Source organism: Anas platyrhynchos, chromosome 5 (assembly GCF_047663525.1).
Source record: "Anas platyrhynchos isolate ZD024472 breed Pekin duck chromosome 5, IASCAAS_PekinDuck_T2T, whole genome shotgun sequence".
Taxonomy (NCBI): domain Eukaryota; kingdom Metazoa; phylum Chordata; class Aves; order Anseriformes; family Anatidae; genus Anas; species Anas platyrhynchos.
This window is the reverse complement of record NC_092591.1, coordinates 35,059,292-35,079,453: the sequence shown is the minus strand read 5'-3', so window position 1 is coordinate 35,079,453 and position 20,162 is coordinate 35,059,292. Positions and strand designations below refer to the sequence as shown.

The following is a 20,162-nucleotide window of genomic DNA, read 5'->3' as shown; positions in this document are numbered from 1 at the left end:
ATGAATAGATTTCGCAAGAATTCATTCTTATAGACATAACACTGGATTGGAACTACTTTGCTGTAGTTGTACAGCCCTTAAGTGTGGCTGATAACATTCCCAGAGGGTTTACAAAGGCTGTGCAGGGACGCTTGCTGCATTGCTTTTCCTGACAGGTTTAGCAGGACTGGCACCAAACCTAAGCTCCTAACTCCAGCTTCAGTGTCTCCAAACTGCGTTCCCTAGTGCCACTGGGTCCTCATATGTCTGAGCTTTCCCAGCACATAACCAACTAAAAAGTTTAATTAGGCTTATTAGTTCAGACTACACTCTGCATGCAAGTGGCTACAGTGCTTTCAGTCTGCACCAGCTCACAAGGGAGCAAAGCCACCTTCCCAGTTGCGCTGAAGCTAACACACCACATGGATAACCTGCAACCTGACCAGTGCATGTGAAAGCTAACTACATGTACATTTGTCCATACTCTGTTTTGGCCTTCCTCTATAGGAGTATTATTTTTCTCACTCTAAAAGAAATAGCATACAAAGGAGTGCTCATATACAACAACACAAGACATTCACCTTTAGATAATCAATGCTATTTCAGCCCAAAGACAGATGCGTTGTAATAGAAAGTAGGTAAAATCACCAGAAGTAAAAGGTGCATTTGCCCAAACAAATGTTACTTATTGCACAGAAACATTTTTAAATAAGACAATTTATATTTTGAGTCATTAATAGGAATACCTTCAATGTTTCTAAGAGACATTAAACTGTACAGAGAGAGCAGCTTGAAGGTTTAGCAGCATGAAGAGAAGTAGGTTTACTACCAAGCTAAGACTCTGCTGGGTACTTACGGTTCAATGCTGACCGGTGTGGCTTCCCCTACTACTGTGAGAACAGGAGGCGTAACTTCTGAACTATCTGCAAGGCAATGAAAGAACTGCTCAGACTGATCATCTTCACATTTGAGATATATTCTTCACAAAGCTTGTAAATCTATCTGAGGTAGCCACCTCTCAAAACAGGTACCCATATGCTAAAGGAGTTTAAGATGTCCAATAACTCAGCTTCTAGTCAACATCTACATCTTAGCAATAACTATATCTGGACAAGATACTGACGGTCTATTACAGAAGAGGAACTGACTTTTCCATTCCTGAGAACGTCAGTAGGGGGTGACAGAGATTACTTTTGAACACATCGTAACATGCATGGCCAGATGGAAGGAACACTGCAATTCCTCCATCCTAGCCGCCCAGACTTTACCAGCCAGAAATCCCAGTTCCACATACCCACATCTCCAAAAGTCATGATTTTCCTCCTATTGCTCCATAGTTTCTTATCATAAATTACCCAAGAAGGAAAGGAAAAAGTGGAACTTACTTGATCTAAGTAGAGTTCTGTGAGCACTTTTAGGAGTCATTGGAGGTGGAACTGAATGACCACTTGAAGAGAGGATAGCATTAAAATATAGCCCAGATCCTTCTCTCACTGGACTAAGAATTGGTGGAGGAGTGTAAGGAGGTAGCTCGAAGTTCCTGTCTGAAGGATGATCTGCCAGACGGACAGGTGACCGTAAGTGGCTCTGATATGGAGTAATGTTAGAATAAACAGGTGGTGCAATAAAGGTGCCAGCTTTTGGTGGTATGAAGAGTGGCTCAGGTCTTGGGCGCTGCTTTGGTTTCCGGGCAAAACCCTCTGCTTCATCCTTTGGGACAGCATCTTCATGCTATTAGAAAAAAAAGTTATACATTTAATTTCATTTTAAAACTTCAGGTCAGTTGAAGAATTTCCGTGAGATAACAACATTCTTTCACGGCAGCTCAAAATCTAGACAGGGTAGCTGGGGAGGGGACAGGTCTCAACAACAAGCAGAAAGGGAAAGCAGGAGGAAGATGATGGGGAATGGAACACACAAGAACTATTAGGTAGCAATGCTACTTCTGAGTGCTTAGGAATCACGTGTCTGGTCCAACCTTTGTTTGGAAAGATGATAATGACCTCATGGTAGCTAGGAAAAGGGACATATAAGTTCAGCAGAACTCTGATACAGATGCAAGATGACACCAGATACTGATTAGTGAACAGAAAAAAACATAACAGTATTATCTTAGATGGTCAAGCATGTAAATGCACAGAAACCTCCTTAGATGCCTGCTGTTTCCCGATGGTATCGGAATGTTCCACTGCACTTCTCAACAGACAAACAGAAGAAGACAAAAAAGTTTAAAGAACACAAACCCTGAACTTGAAAGGAAACACTCAAATACCGATCTTCAGAACCTCAGTAAGATTAAAATTCCATGTGAATGAATCTCCACTTTGGATTTCACTCACATGGAGATACATACACTACTCACAATTTGATGTTATCAATGTATGGATGGAGAAAACACTCTTTACTCAAGGAGAGACAGAGTATTTATTCTAGTGTTATTGTACGTCTGGATTTCTTTACTGTTTAGTAGTTGGGAATTGCCTGTCAGTACTTGTAGTAGCAGTAACAGTCCATGAAATATGACATATATGGCAATACTATGAAATGAAAAAAAGAAAAACAAAAACCACGGTCCCCAGAGTGCATCCATTCCAAGTTCAAGCCTTGAGATCCAACTACTTTAATAGAAGAACTAGACCACATTTCTCAAAACCCAATCCAACCTGCCCTTAAACACCTCCATGGATGGGGAATCCACAACTTCTCTGGGCAACCTCTTGCAGTGCCTCATCACTTCCTGAGTAAAGAGTTTCTTCTTTATATCTAATTTAATCTACCCTCTTTTTGTTCAAAGCCGTTATCCCTTGTCCTATCACTACACTCCCTGACAAGAGTCCCTCCTCAGCTTTCTTGCAGGCTCTCTTTAAGTACTGGAAGGCTGCTATAAGGTCTCCTCAGAGCCTTCTCTTCTCCAGGCTGAACAACCACAGCTTTCTCAGCCTGTTTTCACAGGACAGGTGCTCCAGCCCTCTGAGCATCCTGATGGCCCTTCTCTGGACACGGCCCTACAGGCCCACGTCCTTCTTACACTGGGGACCCCAGAGCTGGACGCAATGCTCCAGGTGGAGTCTCACAAGGGCAGAGCAGAGGGGGAGAATCACCTTCCTCACCCTGCTGCTCACGCTTCTTTTGATGCAGCCCAGGATGCAGTTGGCTTTCTGGGCTTTAAGTGCAAATTGCCAGCTCATGCTGAGCTGGCAATAATTAATATATAACAGATTTGGCTCTCTTTGGTTTCTTTGCCTGCCCATACCTGATTTGAGGTTTCCATGTTAGTATTACGATTAGATCGCCTCCGAGTGACTATCACAGAAGGCTTGCGTTCACAAGGACCTCGATCATTTGTTTGGCCTCTTTGGAGCTTCCCATCCTCAGACTTTTCTTTTCCAAGGTTCTGCAAGTCAATTTTTCTCACTGGCACAGATACAGGAATGATAAGAGGCACAAGACTGCTGTCCTCCCGGGCTTTTTTAGGAGCTGGTGAAGAACTGGCAAATTCCACCACGCTTTTAGCAGCTGTAGGTCCTGGAGCTGCTATCAGCACACTTTTCTTCTCTTCTGAAGTATCCAGTTCCTGAGAAGAAAGATAGATTCCTTAGAAGTTCTGTAGCACTTGCAAAACAAATCAGATCTCTCACACAGTATATTAACTCTCCCTATGCAATTTGCAAGCTGAAAGGGATTTAGAAAATGTTATTGGAAGAAAAAGAATATTTGACAAGAGTATTAGCACAGTTTGTTAGAATTAGTTGAGGGTTCCCTAAAATCTCAGCCACTAGAAAACTTGGACTTGTCATCCGTAAGAATCATTTTACTACCTATGGTTTGACATTTTATTTTGCAGATGAAATTGTGCCCTGCCGCTTAACTTCCCCAAAGGTTCTCCAGGTTTAGTAATGACTGTAAGCTGCAGGTTATTCATTTCAAATATCACACTTCTGTTCCAGAGAACAGAACAATGGCAACGTTAATTAAATCTCTCATACAAAAAAGAAAAAAGAAAGAAAAAAAAGAAAAAAGCTAGGTTTTTATCAATTTTCTTCCAATTTACGTGACAGAAACAGCTTTCCTTTTTATAACTGGAGCCTTTGAGGTTTTCTGTCCAAACAGCCTGAAGAACTTCTCAGCAGAATCAGCAAGGCATAACTGCAAGCCAGCTCAGTTTACATTGCTCTTACAGCGTCCATGTCTTTGCTTTTACTCACACAAACCCTAGAAAACAGCTCCAAGGACATAGGACAGGAGGCTGAGTTACTGAACAAGCACATGCATACTGGAACACCAAATGACTTCAGATAAGTCATCACTAGATAAGTGATTCCTGCTGCTTCAAACGACTATCCGCATGTTCATTCCACTCTTGAACCAACTTCAAAGCAGTTGCCAGCTCACTTGGAAGCCGGATGTCAAAGGACAACTTTCAAAAACAGTCCCCCTCAGGGATGCAAAGGCCTTCTCAAGCTACAGTGAAGTGCAATCTAGAAGCTGTAGTAGATGCTCCTTTCAGTGTTTCAGAACTTCTCTCAAACTTATTGCCCTCTTTGGAAAGCCTTTGGATGCAATTAGGTATGCAGACCCTGTGAGTGACAGCCTACTGAGGAATTTACACAAACAGTTCTGTGATGTGGAAACTAAAGCAACGTTATCTCTCAGGTACTATGAGAGGTCTCCAGCATGAGCTTCACCAATTTTGCAGATTTACTTCAAGTCTTGAAAAAGAATCTATTGTGTGCCACTAAGAATATCTAATCCTGACAAAAATATATAGCATAAGAAGGTTCTGTTGTAAGGTTTCAGACCTCTCCTGTCATCTCACTGTGGTTACAGATCAAGTCAGCCAGCTTCTTCACTGATGAGCAAGAGAACATGCTCCAGCTGGCACACAAACAAACAACGATAGCCAAAGGACTAAACTGAAGTCTCACTTCAGTACTACATTTATATGGAAGGAAGTGCAACTTCACTGTTACAAGATGCCTCAGCCAGAGCCTGAAGCTGGGGCTCTGGCCTCTCCGAGAGACCAAGTATTTTTTGTTGCTTTTCAGAGCAAACAGGTACACTCTGAAACATTAAGCCTTCAAAAAAAGCTAGGTGCCAGGATTGAGCAAGTAAAATCAGTCATAACAAGAAGATTGAGGACTCCCCCTTTGCAAGATCTTTTATTAGAATAGGGCTAAGTGTGCACAGAAATGTCTATCCCATAAGCAGTGCTGTAGTTTGGAAATTTAACTGCTTTTACAGACTGGAAATGTCATCCCCCACTCCACAACAATGAAACCTAGAACTGAAGTCACATTTGGCACCAGTTGCCCCAGATTGTGCCGCAGAAGGAATTCACAGGCTTTGAGAACCGCCCTTCACTCCAGGACCTGCACTTTTTCCCCTGAGATTACCTGATAGAACAATGACAGCACAAACAAGCAGCGGCAATACGGATATGTGAGAGAGCATCAGCTCTGACCAAAACACAGACCTCAGATACTTCCTGCGTGCTACACAGATCTCTGTAGGTCAAGAAACATGAACTAGTTTCCTGACTGCAAGGAGGAAATCATGGCAGCTAGTCACACACCAGATGCCACGTTTCTTTGGCAGTATGATGGGTTAACTATGCCCCCCTTATTTCCAAGGCTGGGAGGTAACCAGCAAAGAACTCTCATCCTTGATAATGGGAGAGACGACGGCTCTTAGAGAAAAGAGGAAGGAGGAGACCAGAACAGTAGAAGAGAGAGTGAAAAAGCACTACTGGGAAATTAATATCAATAGCTGAGACGGCCTTGAGGGTGCTCTGATCCACAGCACTGAAAGATCACACATACACACATCCCTGCTGTTTACTAAGAGGGGACACAACTGATTTGGGGGTCAAGCCATTTGTTTCAGACCCCTAACAGTTTTCTCAACTCATGGTCAGAGGTAGGCAGAAAGGAATCAAACATGGGACAAGAGCTTCATGTGCAGAACTGCTAGAGGTTTTCAGGCAGTTCTGCATTTCTGTTACAGAACTGCTGGCAGGAGGGCTGCTGGACAACTCCAGCACACACAACTTGTTGCACTTCTAATCAGACTCCAGCATAAATATTGAAGGATGCACTACTGACCTAGAGCCCTCCAGTAGATTCACAGAAACCCATCAGTCATTTTATTATTGACCATCTCTACCCCTCAAGTAGTCTCTGAAAAATTTAGATTTCAGAGGAAAAACCCAGTCATGACAGCTGGAAGAACTGTTCCAAGGCCACTGCTGTGAGCAATCAAAAAAAAAACCACGCGAGCCTTAAGAACTCCTGCTAACAGTAAGGCAGCTTCTCTCTGAAGTCAAACCGAAGCTTGCTCATGAAGGAGATGAGTTCAGAACTGAGATTCCGCAATTTTATTTTTCTGTTTTGTTTTGTGCATGTGGCAACCGGTCCTCTGTTTTAGAATTGGGACACATGCTAAAGCCACATGCAAGGGAAAGGAGGCAGGGTCTACAACGGCTCTCTCTTTTCCACAAAAGAATATTTAAACCCAGACATCTCTGAGAAGATCATTCCAGATCTGAGATTTTTTTTCCCCATTGTTATTAAAGAAAACAAACGACACCACCTTTTCACATGCAACAGAGTTATATGTGAAATGAAACAGTAAAGCTAGGGTAGAGAATTTGCTGTAGTCTGTAGGCAGCAATAACCTTGCACTGCCTGAAAAAGGCAGCCACAGTAGATGGGCTCTGGTGCAAAGTGTCATTTGTAACACTGCACTATGTATTGACACTGCTGTCCAAAATAACGTTCTTGCAGAAGGTACACAGACCTACATTGGAATGTTCAAACTAGTTCAAATTAGGAATATATCTTCTTTCATCAATAATTTAATCCTATGGCTTACTTATATAATCCTCACATAACATAGACTAAGGAAAGCTTCTAGGTTGTTCGTATCAGAAAGACACTGGTAAGAGAAGGACACGACTCTTCTGTAACGGTTCTCTTTTTCCCCTCACATAATATGCAACCCCCTTAATAGATGTACAGTTCATCAGACACAGGGTAAGAAATTTAACCTCTCTCAAAACCTCATCCTGAAAGCCTGAAGAGATCTGAACATAAGTTCTTCGGCTGGTGCAATCATGGCAGCAAACAAGCTGCCTGTGAAAACTGCAAAGAGCAAACGAGCATCTGTCAAGACTTGGTCTTTACATTATGAATCAAGCTAGAAGCAGCCATGCCTTCAAATGAGTAATTTTCACCTGTCAGGCCTTTCTAGATGCTGTTAGCTTTCTCTTGCCACTGTGTTGATCAGACTGCAGTGCTAATTGTAGGCCTTCCTGCAATATAAACATGCAATGGCTGGAACAGAAGCAATTAATAGTTCACACTGCTAACTACTTCTAAGTTTCATATCAGATCTTCTGGTAGACAGCCTGTTCAGCTAGACTTAGAGCAACAAGGACTGAAGACTGCATCAACAGCCACTGGTTGCTGTGCAAGATGTGGAGTAGGCTATGGATACTTGTCTTGGTGTTTCTCAGCCCAGTTCTTTTATTCAATCACCACATCCCTCTAAGGAAAAGACTGGAAAAAAACAGCCACAGACAGATTAGGAAAAAAAAATAATGAGGAAAAAAATTCCCTTCCCTTTGTTGTCTGACTGGGCAGCAACTCAAGTGGCAAAACTGTAGGTAAAAGCAGCTCACACTAACACCCCTATTTCGTCACTCTCTGGCAACAGAACTTCCAAAGAAAAGCATATCTTAACTTCTCATAAGAGGCATTCACTGAAAGATTAGTCAAACTACACCTGAAAGAAAACCACAAGAAACACCTTGTAAACAAGCAAAAACCAACTCCAGAATCCTGTCTCTTGCCTCTGCTGTGCTCATTTTGACCCTTGCCATCTTGTCATGGCAAGGGAAATGCTGAACCTGCAAGTAGCACAATTTAACACAATTTAGAAACACTTCAGCCTCTAAAAGTGAAAAATTAGTAGGTAAGCAGCAGTCTTAACATAAAAGGAGGAGAATGTTAAAACGGTCAAAAGATAACAAGTGAACTGCTTATGCTTGCTGCTCTGAACTCCTGATCAGCTTGAGGACTAAGCAGAAAACTTCTGACCTCAGTCCTGGGCTAAAATCACATTCGGTATTAGTGAAGTAAAACTGCCCTTAGGTGGTTTTGCTGCACGAGAGCTATTCTCCCACATCTGCGAGTTGCAGTAGCTGAACTTACATCCCACAACTCTAGAGCTGCCCTTGCTGCACTACAGAACTTCCTGAATCGAAATCCCATCCTATCCTGCTTAAGTACATTAATTCCTTTGCATATCGGCCCTATTGCCTAAACCAGTCCTCATACTATATTGGCTAGGATGTGTATCTTACCTTGACATTCTGAAGAGAAGCCAGCTCCACAGCTTTTTGGGCCAAAGTTAGCAAATTGGCTTCTTGAGAAACACGCCGTCTCCTTCGTGTACTCTGGATTACACCTCCTCTAACACCCTGAAAGTCATTAGTTCTCGGAGCATTTTCTTCAGCTGCTGCTGTCTGTTTCTCCCCATCTCTACCATTCTGGGCCACGGCTTGCCTCTCTGTTTCCATCTGACACAGTTCACTGTTGACCAGGGCGTCCTTCTGCCCCAGATCCATTCTCTTGGGGTGTGAATAGCTACTTTTGTTGTGGGCCAGCGATTCAGGCGGCTGCTGCAATGGGACCTCTTGCTGATGCGTGTGCCAGTGATGGAGAAATAAATTGCTAGATTGTTCTTCTGCCTGCTTGGAAGCCAACACGTCTCCTGCAGATGTCATCAGGACACCTTCTTTGGAGAGTCTCCGTGACCTTCTTGGAAAGGGAATCTGGGTCTGAGGTAGCACTGTCTGTTGGTTCTGCTCTGTTAGAGCCTTGAATAGTTCCTGGTTCCTCTCCGTTTGCTGAAACTGGTGTGCCATCATGTGATGCTGTGGTGCTGCAGCTGCCACATGAGGCTGTGCTATGGAAGCAGTTTGCTGTAGACTGAAGGCTTGCGTGGCAGCCTGTTGCTGCTGCTGTTGAGGATAGAAATTTTCAAACAGCTGTAGTTGGGGAAGAGCTTGCTGTTTTTGCTGAGCAGTAAATGCTGGACTGGAAGAAGCTGGTGCTTCTTGAAAGACATGCAGTAATTCAGGAAGACCTTGCTTCTGGCCTTGGTGACCAAATGCAAGTTGGAAAGGCTGCAGTGGCAGACTTTGATTCTGCTGCTGCTGCTTCTGCATCTGATGAAAAGAATTCATTTGTGCTTGCTGTCTAACCAGGGCTTGCTGTTCCAGCTGAGCCTTCTGGGACATCATTTGCTGGACAGCATCTTCATACAAGTCCAGCTGTGACACAAACACTCCTTTCTCTTGATTTCTTTTAAGGGCTTCGGGGTGGCCATAGAACCCTGGAGCACCAGCATTGGAGTGGGGTCCTTTAGGGTTGCCCCCAAAAACCATACCGTGGTTCCACATTGCAGGTGGAGACTGCCAGTGGGCATCACCTCTCTCTGGCAACCGGTTTCCCATTAGGGAATTCTGCCATTTGACAGCTGTCACTGGCTGGGACATCATCATTGATTCTCCCCTATCTTGATTGTAAACAGAGTTCATCAAAGCAACATTGTTAGGGGCACTTGTTAATCCTCCTGTGTGAGGAATCTCCATGGTTTGGGAGACTGGTATATTCCCTCCGTGACCATAGTACTGGCCTTCTTTAAGCTGCTGCTGTGGTTCTTTTGATGACACAGCTATATCCTGTTCATTAAAATAAGCAATTCGTTTCCCAGTCCTTTTGGTTGAAGACTTTTGCTGAGTCTGAAGATTCATGATTCAGTCTGTTCTACCAGCTGCACACACTGTATTTACAATCCACCCATCCCTGAGGTTGGGGGAGAAAAGGCACGTAAGTCTGTCTTTTCCATTCAGTTTTAATAATAAAGGGCAGGAAAGAAGTCCAGATGAAAGTACAGCCACTTCCTTTTTCTTCGCGTGCTTCTCAGACTTCTTTTCACTCTTATCCTTTGTGGTTCAGAGGTCAGCAGGGTCCACTTAGTTACAGGTCCTGAAACAGAGAAGTAATTGCCATGAATCATCAGCAAACAACTGGAATACAAGCAGTCATGCAATAAACAGTGATGTACATGTCTGTCCCGTTTCTGACGGAAATGAAGATCGGTGCAATGTATGTCAGAAACAATAGATATTACCTGCTAAGAAAATGTAAGACAACTTAGTTTTACAAAACAGACATATTATATTTACATGATGCACACAGACTTCTGACTCATCCCTCAAGCTTATTCTTCATTTCTCTTAACATTTCTCTCTTCTGGCCAATTATTTCTATGTCTTCCTGTAGCCAGGATAATCTGAACTCAAAAACACACAGGAAAAAAAGTAAATTAAAATAAACTGATGACTGAGCAAAGAGAAAAATGATGTGTCAGGCCACATTTCCCAAAGACATTAAAAACACACACACACGCCAAGGTAGCACACACAGCAAGATGTTACATTCAGCATTTTGAAGGAAACAGTCCAGCAGCAGGCCATCATTTCTTCCTAGCCCCCAATCATTACAGTTGCTTTCCAATTTAGAACTGCCCATCAGGCATCCAATTGCTGCAGACAGGGCCTGCTCAACCTGTTGCCCTCTCAGATGCTTTTTTCAACAGCTGAAAGCAACTGCTCCTGTTCAGGTCACGCTCATGGCAAAGTAGCTCTGGCAGATTATCACAACTGCTCCTGAAAATCATCAAACATCTGTTGTTGTAAAGCTAAAAACGTAACAGGAGAAACTTTTTCCAGAACAAAGAGCCTAAGACAATTCCACTCTTTTGTTCCCTGGAAAAAAGCTAGCCACAAACTCAGGCTTTAAGATCCTAATTTACAGGATTAAGGTCTAATGCATACATGTAATACACATACTAGGGTTTCTATTAGGACACCTATAGCCTTTTAAGGAATTTAGTTTTAAATTTAGTGAAATTGTTAAACTAATAAAACCCAAGTACCAATATGCAGGTCTCTATTACTAACTTTTTTCAATACACACTATGTTCCACTTCAAGTCACACTGTGCACACACTTCAGAAAGGTTTTAAGAGATCATTAAAAAAAATCTAATTTTATTGCATCCGCTTTGCTATAAAATCATGTTTCCCTTGACTACCAGGTATAATTCTCAAGCTTCAGAGGCACAGGCATGAACAACAACTATAGCAAGGATTCTTCAGGGATTCTGCAAAACCTGAAAAAGTTTAAGGACTCCCTTACCTGAGATGAACTGGACACAGACAACTGTGAGAGAAACCCACCAATTGTAGGCATGGACTAAAAGGCCTTAAATCTCAGAGAATAACAGCAATTTAAAACAAAGAGGAACGTTTTTCTTGACTGATAAAATGAAAGCAGGTCTGTAAATTCACTAATACCTACTACTAAAATAGTACATTTCATTCCGGAGTCACCAAGTGTTTTTAGAAAAATCTGCAATATAGGAATTGACTGCAGAAGTCCCTTCTTCCTGTATATGAAAAGGCAGGAGGTTTTCTATTTGTACTGTGGACATACCAGAAAATTCTCAAGAAAGAGCAAGGCCATTTCTTATTAAAAAACTGCCCTTGAATTTCCCAAGTCTACACAAAGCAGGGAAGACTAACACATACACATGCCACTGAAGCCTGCAATAAATCCTTTCATCTCTCTATAGAAAAAGAAAAATAACAAAAGTGTGCAGCTCACTAAAGTCCTGTAACTTGAGTCTCCTCTAAACGGATATGGCTATGGTGCAGATTTTAATGCTGGGGTGGAGTTGGGAGTGTGATGAGGAGGAAAAGACAAAGGGTTTAAATTAACTTACGCAATTTCCACATTGGAGGCCAGGCTTGGCTTCAGTGCTAGTGGAACCATGGGCCTGTGTTTCACAGAGATGTGACTCACTTCCTCAGTCTGTTACATAGCTGTTCCCCCCCACGCTCCCTCCCCCTTCGCCCTGGCTACAAACCATGGATCTCTGCCACCCCGTATCACAGAGCCAGGGCGTTCCTTCCTTCTTCAAGCAAAACTTCTCAGCTCATTTACCAGTCCTCTTTCAACAAGACAAAAATAACCCTAAGAGAAATTGTGGACGCATGAGATGAAAAAAAAAAAAAAAATCTTTAAATTGCAACTAGTGCACGCAAAAAAAAAAAAAAACAAGGAAAAAATTATTTGATGAAATCCTCTGTCAAAATGTCACAATGAGAGGAAAAAATATCCCACAACAGGAAACTTGATCCCTGGTAGCATAAACGTAGAGGTGACAATGTTGCTATATGCCTCTCGAGAATGTTAATATTATTCTCTTGCTTTTTGCAGCACTGCTAGGAATTTCACAGAGCTAACAGCTTTACCACAATACCTTAGTAATGCTAATAATAATGGTTAATGATATTATCTTACTTTCTGAAATCATCACAAAATCTTTTTCTCTCCAAATCAGACAACCTCATACCTGCTTTCCTTCCATTGATGTTTGTGTGGTTTTGTATTGATCAATCCCCTAATTATCATAAAACAATGTATTTGTTTTCTGTATATCAGAAGACATTATCACTAGAACAAATTTAAACCTCTAACACAACCTTTAGATCTCTGCTGAAACAGATTTGCTACTCTTAGGCAGCACTCAAAAGGAAGAACCCCACAGCTGGCAAACAACTTCAATGATCCTTGTATTTAACCCTTAAAAATGAAGCAAACAAACAAAAACCAACCAACACAAACAAAAAGGTGGTGACTGAGGTCTGCAACCACATTCAAAAGTATCCAAAACACCTTTAGCAAGACCTCTCACAGCTTTCAAAGTGTTGCATTTACACAGCTCTCCAAACCTTCACTTTTGTGGATCCTCCACTACTAGATCAGAAACCATGGATATTACAAAGTCTATCTTGGGCTGGTTTAGAATTACCCCTGTCTAGAAAAGAGATGTAACAAAAGTATTATGAGGCAAAGTTTACCAAAAACAAGTAAGTTCTGAGATAACCTAAAAGAGGAAAAGGAATATATATGTGCGCGTTGCATAAAGAGGCTTCTAAAAATATTGTGTGCCTCTTACAGAAGTTACCTTGTTTGTCACTTGAGAAGACTGTAGTCATTGACCAACTGAAGTTACAACACAAAACCCAAGACAGTAAAAATGGCATTACTGGGGAGGAAAGGGATTTAAGGTACTTTGAACAAAACACAAGGAAAATCCCAGCTCCCCCAGTTGCATGCAAAAACAAAGAAGTCCTAACTGAGAAGTCTCTTCTTGGGAAGAGAAAAAAGAAAAAAGATTTAGTGCATTTAGTGCTAGCTAATAAAACATCACAAAATTAACGTTTTAAAATTTCTTTCAATATAGGAAACAGCTGGAAAATATTTTGAAAGTCATCATAATAATAAAGTCCATAGTTTAAGCTGAAGTTATAGATGTTCAAGCTGCAGCATGACTATGCTCCAGGAAAGCTCACACTTGGCAGCTTCATTGGCTGAGCGCTGCTAGCTCTATGACTAAGCAGGCTTCCCTCCCTGAGGTCAAGGGACGAGCTCACATTATCATCATCCCAGCCAATTATCTGCTTTGGGGTTTCTTGTTTTGTTTTACTTTAATTTCAGCACAAGAGTCAGCCTGAAGTTGCACAGTAAAATGGCAACACACTTTCAGGCTTAAATGTGCTTTGGAGCAGTGTGCCTCTGAAGAGTTCTTACCTTCAAACAAAGCACAGTGCCAGGTATGATACCATAATTCCCAGAAGATAATGTGTCTTGCCTCCAAATATACTGAGGTGTTACAATACTCTGCATTGCTTTTACAATGCACAGGGAAAAAAACAAAACCTAACATCAGTACATTTAATAACTCTAAGGTTTGGCATGCACCATACCAGTTACTTTCGCTTCCAGTAACTCCTGGCACGTAAAGAACAACTCAACCTTTCTTCAGAAAAATATGAATTGAGTATCACCTCCTTTAACACTGCAAATATTTTAAGACTTCTACGAACTCTTCTGTGGTGCAAGGCTTTCTCTTCTAGATGAAAAAGAATGAAAAAGAACAAATGAAAAAGATGAAAAGAACAAATCAGATACACGTAGAGCCAACTGATACTTATGCAGCATTTCCCAGAATGAAAAAGCATAAGCAATGTAATCTATGGCACCTTACTGAGAGAAGTTAAGGTTAGCATTTTTTAGCTAAAACTTCTTTACCATATCTGCACTAGAGCCTTATCAAAGAAACCATAAATACAAAACGAGGCTGGGATTTCAGAAAAGTCAGCTGAAAGACTTAAGTATATAGCATGACTAAAAAGCTCCCTGCCAGCATCCAGGATGCTGTTCTCAACTACAGTAATTTCAAGACACAGAGAGCCACCGAGAAGTGCAGGGCACAGGCATTCAGAGCCACTCGCGAGGCAGGTGCCAGCCCTGAGGTTCCTTTAATAGATTTTACTTAACTGAAAGCAGTTTCTGCAGAACTGATCCCTTCCCACTGCAACCAACTTATCTCAGTTTATCATTAGCCTAGAGAGTTTGCTATAAAACCTTTTTAATTTCAAGTATTTTTCTTAACTTAAGAATAAAAAGTCTATGTGATTTGATAGACAAGTTAAAAAACATTGCAACCATTTCCTATAGAAAAAAAAAATCTCCATATAAAACTTTTTGCCTATATATTTAACAACCTCCCACCATTATTTCTTCTCCTTCTTTACATACTGTCTTCCATCAGGCATGCACATATTTCACAATTCCACACACCAAGTTCACGACCTCACAGGCTGAAGTAACGTTAAACACTACTCTTCAGCCCATCTGTGAGGGTTGTGAAGTCCTGTCCTTTGCTTAGTTCATCTGCTACGCCCCCTGTACTTGGCACGATAAGCAAGTTTAAATGGTGCAGATTCCTAACATCCTTTGAGATTGTTTCTCTGAGAGAACTGCAGAAGTGATTTCATAAAGACCCTGACCTCTCCTCAAACCTTGACAAAGTCAAGAATGTAGGAAGCTATAATGAATGGTAGCAGGCATCTTCTACTTCATCACTTTAAGCTTAGCTTTTAAGTGTTTCAATTTTAGCTTTTTTCATGTGATAAATTAAAAAGAAAACATGTTCATGAGTGCTAGGTAATGCACCTTCTCAGCCTTACCCACAACAATGTTGTCAGTTCCTTGCAGGGAATCTGTCAAATTAGAGTGATGAGAACAAATTCCCACTAAATCCTCCTGCTGCTAGCAACTCAAATTACTGATCTTCCTTTAAGAAGCTCAATCACTTAGTGATGATCAACAGACTCCATAAATAATTTTACCACTTAAGTCAAATATAGCAAGCTAGTCAGTGTCCCAAGAGAACAAGGTAGCCACCACCCTCCCCCCCCCGCCCTTGAATTTGCTCATTATTATGGTTAAATCCCACATTTATGAAACAGGTAAAAATCACCACACACATTTTAGCCATGAGGAACGAAGAGGAACTAACTCATCTAAGATCATGCAACAAACCGGGTCAAAAATCAGAAAACAGATAGAGGACACTAGTTACCAGTCTCCCTCCAAATCAAGAATAAAACATTGTTTAAATCTACATGCAAGAGGTAAAAATTGGATATGCTATTTATATTCACACAGCAAGAGGAAAGAAAATTTAATTCCTCCAGTGCAATGGCAGGACACTGACAGTTCAGCAATGTAGGTTTTGGTTTTATTTGTAAATGGCCGGAGATTTATCATGCATCACAAACAAGAAACTTATCCCAGCTAACAGAAATTGGCCCCTATGAAACCGCCACCACTTATTGCAACAGTCTCAAGTACAAACCAAGGAAGTGATGAAAACATGGGACAGTTTTTGCGTTTGGTGGAGGATTTGCAATGCTTTTGCACAGCTTGTTCATACCCTATGTATATGACAACAGCGACAACAGCTTCAATCTCTCCCTCAAAAGCCTCTCCTACACACATAACTTTGTCACATTTTCTTCCAGACAGTTAGCAACATCAGAATTCCTGCAGATTGTTTGCAACCACTCACTCACCACCTTCAGACACCTTCAACAGGAAGGATAACAGCACAGCTTTCCAACAGATCGCCCCAGGACAGAACAGAGAAAGCAGAAAATAGACCGTGCTTGTAAATTCCATGGAGCAAAGCACAGCAAGCTACCCAAAGGACAGGGAGGGGAAAGCTCAAAGCAACGGAGAAATGCACCATTGTTCAAGAAAGCCAAAAAAGTAAATGGAAGATGAGGGTTAGTGTCCCCTTCACGTTATTCTGTATTGTAGAGCAGTTGCCACAACTTAGAAAGCCTGTCTCTCCAGGGAGAAGTGTATTTTCCAGGAGCCTGGCACCACAGAAGAGCAGCAAATGAAGCCCAAAGTGAGCAAGCAAGAATAATCAATTGAACGGTCTCCAGCTTAAAAGAAGGTAAATGCAAAGCACTAGAAGCAAATATCAATCATTCTGACCCCACCTGATTAAGAGACTAACCCAGTGAACCGTATCAGATGGAAGTCCTAGAAATCAATAAAGCAAGGAAATGGGGAAGGCTTACTCGTTCAGATGGCATTGCTTAGCAAAAAAGGAATTCTACAGCACACCCATAATTGGGATGAATATATCAAAGGAAAACAGCTCCACAGACAAACAATAACAAAAAGGAAAAACAATCCAGGAAGCTTGACAACTTCCACGGTTGCCTAAAGGTGCCTGCCTGCAACTAACAAACACACACCTAAATTCTCAAAAAGGAAGTTTCCAGACAGTTCAGGGAGTTCAGTGCCTTCAAGAAACCTGCCAAAAATAAGCTATACGTTTGAGTTGCCTTCCTCAATTCAAGCTATAAACTGAGGAGGATCGCTGTCAATCTCTAGGATTTTCCACCAGCCTGGCAAAGTCTGGCACAAACAAAAAGTTCCACCAGAACAAAACCAGCATGGATGAGGAAGAACAACTATTAAAGAAACAGACGGAAATTCTAAAACTCAAAAAACTTAAAACTTAAACAATGAAGGAAAAAGATAACTGATTTATTTTTAAACAAATTGACAATGTTGTTTCTAGCAGCTGTTGAAAAGGTATGACACTGAATACAAACTAGACTCTCAGTTTAATTTATCCAAGCAAAAGTATGAGTGGTATTTGCAAAATAACTGAAGTTTTGCCCACCCCTCATCTTGAGAGAACTCAACCTTCAAGATTTGCACCAGACTCTTATCTTTGTCTTGCACAGTAACAACATGCAGCTCTTGGAGAGAACTACGAGACAGAGACAGCGATGTAAACCATCCTTTTGTAAACAAAAGGGCAGGAAAGCCCATCTTTACAAATGGCTTTAAAACAGAGTGCAGAATTATACTTGAACCAGTTAGATACACAACACATTTCTAAAATTAGTTAATGTTTATAAACTGTGCTGAAGTTTTGAATATATTTTATAATCTACTATCATGGCAAATACTGTGATCTGAAAAGGCTTAAGCAGAGAGCGCAATTAAGGAGTATGAAACACTGCTTTCAGTCTGAAGTTATGTGAACATCCTATTCTTTCCCACTGGAAATGGGTTAACTGTTCTAATTGTAAACTCTTGGATAGCTATTTTAAGCTTTTTTGTTTGGAGCTGTCAGGGAAGGCAGTTGCTAGCAACAAAGAGACCAACCAAGGACTCAAACATACAGGAATTACAGAAGGCTCTAAAGTCAGAACAGCAAAGAGCAAGCCAAAAGCTTCTCCCTGCACGCGTATTCACATAGCTGACATAGCCACAGCGAGTCCTTCCCTCTGAACGCCTCCCCTGCCACAAACACACCAGCTGCACCATTGGGTGGACACATCCCGGAGACAGAGCCAACCTCTCTGCACTTTTGCCCTGAAAAGAAAACACGTTTGAATGTGATAAGCTGCAATAAGAAAGATTGCTGCAGGTTCATTACTTCTCCCTTGACCTCACCTCTCCAACACTTCAACACAAAGGCAGGCGTGTGGGTGCCCTGAGTACAGAGTGCTGAGCTTTGAGTGCTTCAGATTCCCTCATGGCTTTGCAAGAGGTAATGGCCTACAGACTTGGTAGAGGAAAGTGAAAGGTCAGGGAGATGATGATACTTTCCATTCCCAGAGGTTTCTTTGTGAGATATACAAATGCCCTCAATACCTAGACCACAGCTCTCGGCAGAGACACACTTGACACCAACAAGCAGGCATCAGTCGCACGTGGCTGGCTGGAGAATAGCTGTGACTAAAGCACAGCGAGAACCTGAGAGCAGCTGGTATCAATTTCCAGCTCTGCTACGGACATGCATCTTAAGCAAGCCATTTCAGATTCATTCATAAAATGCAAATAACACCTGAAACCCAGCACACTGATATTCATGAAGTATTTTGAAGTCATAAACGTGATATTAACAGTATCCACTGACATGCTGAACAGAGATTCTTCCACAAAGAGCTTGAAGTCAAATGAGAGACGCGATACAAGCAGTGATAACCAAAGAAGAGGGAGGGGTCCACAAAACTGAAGGAGGAAGGTCACACAAATATTAACATCCAGTTGTTCTTTTGCCATATGCCTCACTCTGCCCAGGAATATCTTCCTGTTTCTCCACTGTTACCTAAGCTGAAGCAGTGGTGATCATGGTTTGTCTGCATCTACGTGTGCAGCCAGCCAGATGCCAGGACTGACTGAGCTCATCTGTTCAAAAACTACTCAAGTAGAAAGTCTTTAATAGCAGAGACAGGACTTCAGATTTCTAATATGACATACTTCTTTAAAGAAGTCCTGAGGCCACTGTTGAATATAAAAGAGTCTTCTCATTGTGCTGGTTCTTTATGCCAGGTTCTTTGCCAGCTATGGAGAATGAATGTTGGTTAATTCTGGGGGTAGGAGCAGCAAAAGACTTGGGCAAGCATGACCATCCCAGAATTTTAAGGATTCCAGGGGCCTGGAGCATAGTCCAATTCCTTCATCTTTAACTGAACAATTAGAGCATCCTTCAGGCCCTTGGATTCAGAACTCCCTGCCAGTTACCTGCCCAAAGCCACACACCCTTCCTTTCAGACTTTTGGGGATTTCAGTGAAGGAAGGGAAGAGAAGATGGTTGACACCAATACTGAATCAAATGCCAAGTTTGTTTCTTCCATTCCTGTAATGGCTCATCTGAATCCTTACTGACCAGTGCTATAAAGCACTTCAACAACTGGGTGTAAGCAACATCAGCCTTACTCAGAGCAAAGTCAGCAGCTTCCTGAAAGAATCAGCTCAACAATCCTACCTGGCACCAAACAAGCCACCTGCCCTGCACTTCATAACCAATACAGAAAAATGTCATTCAATAACAGCACAAGGAAAATTAAGAATTTTTACAAAGCTATATTAAATTAAATAAAGGACTCAGTTCTTAGTAAAAGACAAAATCAAGGTCACACTGATCACATTCGATATGACAGAAAACAAAAGAAAAACCACCAAAGCTTCTGCATTTATCCACCTGCACGTGGAATTCTGTGAGAGTTAAGTAGATCAGAAGTACAACACACATTTACATTTCCTTCTGCACTTACACAGTTCACTCCACAAGTCCTGGAACAGTATTAATACATTCTAATTGAAGTGACAACATTCTAGGTCACTAACCCCCATATTATGCTTTAAATAGCTGTATTTGCTGCAGATACTAACTATATAATTGCCACCAACAGCAACAGCAAGTCCTTCCCACTTGAGAGAAAGGCCGTAAATTACTGGAAAGTCACACAGCACCTTACTAGAAAAGCTGATAAGAGGCTCAGTTCTAAACACTTTACCACTTCCAAAAGAAATTGCTAAGCATTAAAAATAAAATCCCTTATATAACAATTTTCTTCCTCAGAACAAAAGGCTGATGAACTAATCAGCCCTTCTAGTGTAAGGATTCAATTAACCTGATCCTCCTACACTGAAGAAGGAAATTAAGAAGGAAATTCTGAGACTGATGCTCCTTTACAATCTTAACACGTTTATCCTCTAAAGGATTTTTTCACCAGCTGGATAACACTTAACTTCAAACAATTTACTGGTTCAACTTACATCCCACGGCTTCTGATGACTTTACTATTTTTAACACATCTCCAGAAAATCAGGAAGAATGGCCAGCCTCCTGTCAGCAGGCTGACATTTGTTAGACAGCTCT

The 20,162-nt window shown here is 41.5% G+C and overlaps 1 protein-coding gene across 4 annotated transcripts in view; it reads right to left on the bottom strand.

Annotated features, from left to right (window-relative positions):
• MIDEAS (mitotic deacetylase associated SANT domain protein) overlaps window positions 1-20,162 on the bottom strand; it is a 52,409-nt gene that overhangs the window by 15,684 nt on the left and 16,563 nt on the right. For 3 of the 4 annotated variants that reach the window (XM_027457771.3, XM_072038796.1, XM_072038797.1), the window contains exons 2-5: window positions 8,342-10,031; window positions 3,233-3,553; window positions 1,365-1,710; window positions 836-902 (exon numbers count right to left, since the gene is read on the bottom strand). In XM_027457771.3, coding sequence (XP_027313572.3) covers window positions 836-902; window positions 1,365-1,710; window positions 3,233-3,553; window positions 8,342-9,796 — 2,189 coding nt within the window. In that variant the 5' untranslated portion in view covers window positions 9,797-10,031. The remainder of the gene's footprint in view (window positions 1-835; window positions 903-1,364; window positions 1,711-3,232; window positions 3,554-8,341; window positions 10,032-20,162) is intronic. The other variant, XM_072038798.1, reaches the window with a different exon arrangement.